The 4722-nt window shown below is 32.0% G+C and overlaps 1 protein-coding gene across 1 annotated transcript in view; it reads right to left on the reverse strand.

Moving 5' to 3' along the window:
- The window catches only part of ZC3H6 (zinc finger CCCH-type containing 6), a 64919-nt gene that overhangs the window by 39087 nt on the left and 21110 nt on the right, over positions 1-4722 (reverse strand). The window contains exon 2 of the mRNA XM_037727199.1: positions 231-411. Within this exon, the coding sequence (XP_037583127.1) occupies positions 231-411 (181 nt within the window). The remainder of the gene's footprint in view (positions 1-230; positions 412-4722) is intronic.

Below are 4722 nucleotides of genomic sequence, written 5' to 3' on the forward strand. Positions count from 1 at the left end.
ATATTAACATAAGAAAAAAAAAAAAAAAAAAAAAAAAAAAAAAGTAATTTAAAAAGTAATTACTTTTTAAATCTTTAAGATAATTCATATGATCTTTGTTTAAAAAGTTTAATCACATAAACAAAAACAAATAATCCATATGTTTTATAATAAAATAATGACTTCTACTTTGTAATTTTTAGTATTTTATATTTCATAAAAATTTATCAAAAGAATAAAAAGATTCTAACCTTATGTTTCTCACGTTTTCTCCTTTTGGATTTTTTCTTTTCCCTTTCCTTCTTGTGCTTTTTTCTTGATTTTCTGTAGGCTTTATCACTTTTCTGCTTTTCATTCTCTTTTGCTTCTTTTTCTTGTATATCTTCAAATCCTGCATCATCTATTTCACCATCTTCTAATTCGCCATCTTCTCTATAGAAGAAAAGGAAAACTTTAATTTTCAAATATTAATTCTAAAACAAATCTGATAGATTTTCAAAAGAAAAAAGGCATATGCCAAGAATGTATGGTATATTCATTTAGACAGGGATTGAAAAGATTTCTGTAAAGGCACAGATAGTAAATATTTTACATTTTCAGGCCACATATGGTTTCTGTTGCGAATTCTTTTTCATTTAACATTTCTTTAAAAATGTAAGAACCATTCTCAGCAGCCAAAGTTTGCAAACCTCTAATTTAGATTAAAATCACTGATTCTCACAAGATGAATGCATGAATAAATACAGTGCTATCCCAAAGTACTGCAATAGTTACCATCTACTAAACTTCCTTCAAAAAAAGGAATTAAACTAAAATGCTGTAAGAAATACTCCACTTACGGAAGGTATTTTTAACTTAGTGGCCCACAGATAGCTAAATAGTTTTAAAATAAAAGCAATCTAAGAACCAAAAATGGGCTGCTGTTGGGGAAAGAGGATCTAGGATTCAGTGGTGCAGCTTATGGCTTATCCCTATGCATACAGTTCTTATTCTTTCTTATATTTTTATTTCTAAAAAATAATTATTTAAATAGATAAGATAGGCATGTGGCTTAAAAGGAAACCTCAAAAGGCACAAAGGGATTTGTCTCATTTTAAGTTAAAAAATACTGTATCACTATCAAATAAACATTTCTTCATTTGAATATTATTAACTTCTTTTTTCTTTATTGTATGTTCCCTTTCCTGTGCTTATGTATTTTCAGAAATTTTAGTTGCTGTGCATACCACAAGCTGTATTTTGTACTTAAATATGATACATTTTATGGCTGTATATTTATTTGGTCAAGTTATTTTATATCATAAATAATTCACGTAGAACTGGGCATTTGATTGCTTGTCAATAACGCAGCAATACACATTTTTTAGCGTGAAGTTATTCTTTGGTTGAATTTTATTCTTGATATGGGGCTTATTTAGGAGTGAGATTTCTGGTCTACAGAAATGACCCTGCTCATGAATTTTAACATGTATTACCATGATGCTTTGCACAAGGGCTCTACCAATTTAGATCATCTTTAGCAGGGAATGAGTGGATTAGTTTTACTACAACTTCACTAATATTGGTGGTGGAATTTCAGTTGCTTTTTTTTGCTGGCTTAATAGGTCTAAAATTTTACTTTCTTTGATGACGAGTGAAGTTGAATTTTTCCCTGCCTGTTATTGCTTGTGTACTTTGCCTGTTTGTGTCACTGTCCTTCTTTTGGATTGAGGTCATACTATTTTTTTTAAACTTATCTGTATAAAACATTTTATTCAAAACTAATTATTGTTGGTCATATTTAATACAAATTTTTTTCCTAATCTTAAAAAAAACTTTTTTAAATAAAATAAAAGCAATCTATATTAATTTTTTTTTTTTTTTGAGACAGGGTCTCACTCTGTTGTCCAGACTGGAGTGCAGTGGCACGATCTTGTTTCACTGCAACCTCCACCTCCCAGGTTCAAGTGATTCTCGTGCCTCAGCCTCCCCAGTAGCTGGGATTACAGGTGCACGCCACCACGCCTGGCTAATTTTTGTATTTTTGTAGAGACAAGGGTTTTACCATGTTGGCTAGGCTGGTCTCGAACTCCTGACCTCAGGTGATCTGCCTGCCTTGGCCTCCTAAAATGCTGGGATTACAGGCATGAGCCACCATGCCCAAACAGTCTGTATTTAATTTTTACCAACAAAGAAAACAGTAAGCAAACAAATTTTCACACATAGTAACAAAATGCAAGCCACAAAACAATTCCTCAACTTGAATCTGTAAAAAAGATTCATAGTAAAACTATAAATCTAATTCCTTTCCAAATACTAGTATCTTTGCTATTATCAAGGCTAAATCCTAGAAACAAACTGACTTTTATGACATTTTTATAGATAGAAACCAAAATATTCATTAATAGTATTTTAAAATGTAAATAAACCAACCAATACACATGGAAAGATGAATACATAAAGCAATTTTACGTTTAATCATAATTCCAAATAGTTATAGTTTGAAAAAAATGAAACTACTGCAAATAGTACATGCAAAAAGGTGAATGTCTATGTATAAATGGCAGCAAATGAAAAACACCTAAACTATGATGTGTGCATTTTAAAGGTAATTTAGAATTACCAGGTACGTGTAATTTCTAAAATACAAAACTAATCATGTCACTCTCCTGCCATAAATCTTCAATGATATGATATAATATCTCAAATGTGCTTCAAAAGAATCCTCTAGGGACAATGGGTGTGGTCTTAATAAGATTGGCTATGAGTTGGTAACTGCTGACACTGTGGGATGTGTACACAAGGATTCATTCTATTATTTACACATTTGAGGTATTCTATAATAAAAAGATAATCTTCAGTGGTTCCCTTTGCTTACCCAGCTCAATTTCTCAAGTCTACAAGCCTTAAAAAGTGCCTAAAATCTCTCAATGCTTAGCTCACCTCACCAGCCTCACCATACCTCCTTCACCTGCCTAATTCCAATTCATTATTTAGGATGCAGTTTAGATGTCATTTCTTACAAGATGTCTCCCGTTACTACCCAGGTGTAGGTGAGATGCTTCATTCCAAGTACTCCTCTAATAGCTCTCATTTCTCTTATCATTGCACTCTGTACATTATTTCAAATGACTTGTTTGCTCATTGGTGAATGTAGGGTGTATGACTGTCTTTTAGAGATATCTCTAGCACCTAGCATGGCACCTTGCTATTTACTGACTGACTGTATAATAGCCATAACTCTTGAACAGGCATATGATACCATTCTAAAGTGGCTGTAAAGTCACTAGAATTTTCCCCAGCTTCTATTATAAATCAAAGAGGTATATGGTCACTCAGACTTGAAAATTGTTTGTGAGGCAGTCCTCGCATTCTAGCTATTTCAATTAAAATGTTTTGAACTTTTATAAACTATAAAACCTTACAGTCCAAGAAAATGAGTGCACATATTCACCAAAAGACAAGAATGTTTCAGCAGCTCTAGTCATAATAGTAAAAAATTATAAACAACAAATCTCTATCAACAGGCATATTGATATATAATGTTCCATTTATATCACAGAATACTACAAAGAAAAAATTAACAACTGCTACAAAAAACAATATAGAGGAATCTTTTAGATATATGAGGAGTGAAAGAAACCAGATACAAGACACCATTGTGTGACTTAATTTACATGCACTTCAAAAACAAATAGACAAACCAATATATGACAGAAGTCAGAATAGTGATTACCTCTTGCAGGAGTGCAAGTGACAAAAATTGGGGTACTAAGGAAACTTCTGAGGTATTTAAATATTCTATATATTGATTTGTGTGGTGATTACTATATACACATTACATATATTTGTAAAAAGTCATCACGTTATACATTTAAGTATTGTGTACTTTGCTGTCTGTATTTTTACCACAATAAAATTTAAAACACAAATGACAAAAAAAGTCTATGAGTTTCTATCCTTTCTTTTACTACCTCTCTCCTTAAACTTGAGCTCCTTAAAGCATAAAAAAAAATACATCTGGAAATAACTGCTTCATATTTAGCATTTTAACTAGAGCTATTTAAAAACAAAGTATACATGCTAAAAATGCCCATAAATTCATGTCCTACTTTACATACATTATTTAAGTGTGATATATGGGCCATTTATATTTGTTATGAGACATAAAACATTGCAAGCTTTAAAAATGTTTTTTTATTTCTTTTACCTTAGCCTACTTATCATTTCAGCATTCATATAATAGATTTAAACATGTACATTTTTGTATGGCTACAAAAAATGCGAGAGAAAGAGAGGAAATAAAGAATACTGATTCACACTACAAACTGCTTCCAAACCCTTTAAAAAGTCAGCTTTGGCCACATGGAAAGCATATGTGGTATAATTGAAAGAGAGGAGATTTCACGGGAGGAAAGCTGGATTCCAATTCCAGCTCTATCACCGAAATAAAATAAAGCTTTCTTAATTGAGCACCTAGTAAAGTATCAGATACTAACCTTGTGATACTGAGAAATTCCAAGAACAGAAGAGGTAACAGAAGTAATTAAGAGTGCTTATCATTCTCTAGATTTTGAACTTAATACTATTATATAAGAGCTATTTTGTTTACTAAACACAAGATTTTTAAAAGATATCATACATCAAACAGATAAGTTCCAAAGTCAACTGGGCCGGGCGCGGTGGCTCACGCCTGTAATCCCAGCACTTTGGGAGGCCGAGGCGGGTGGATCACGAGGTTAAGAGATCGAGACCATCCTGGTC

The sequence above is a fragment of the Cebus imitator genome, unplaced genomic scaffold, assembly GCF_001604975.1.
Source record: "Cebus imitator isolate Cc_AM_T3 unplaced genomic scaffold, Cebus_imitator-1.0 Scaffold222, whole genome shotgun sequence".
In the NCBI taxonomy this organism is placed as follows: Eukaryota; Metazoa; Chordata; class Mammalia; order Primates; family Cebidae; genus Cebus; species Cebus imitator.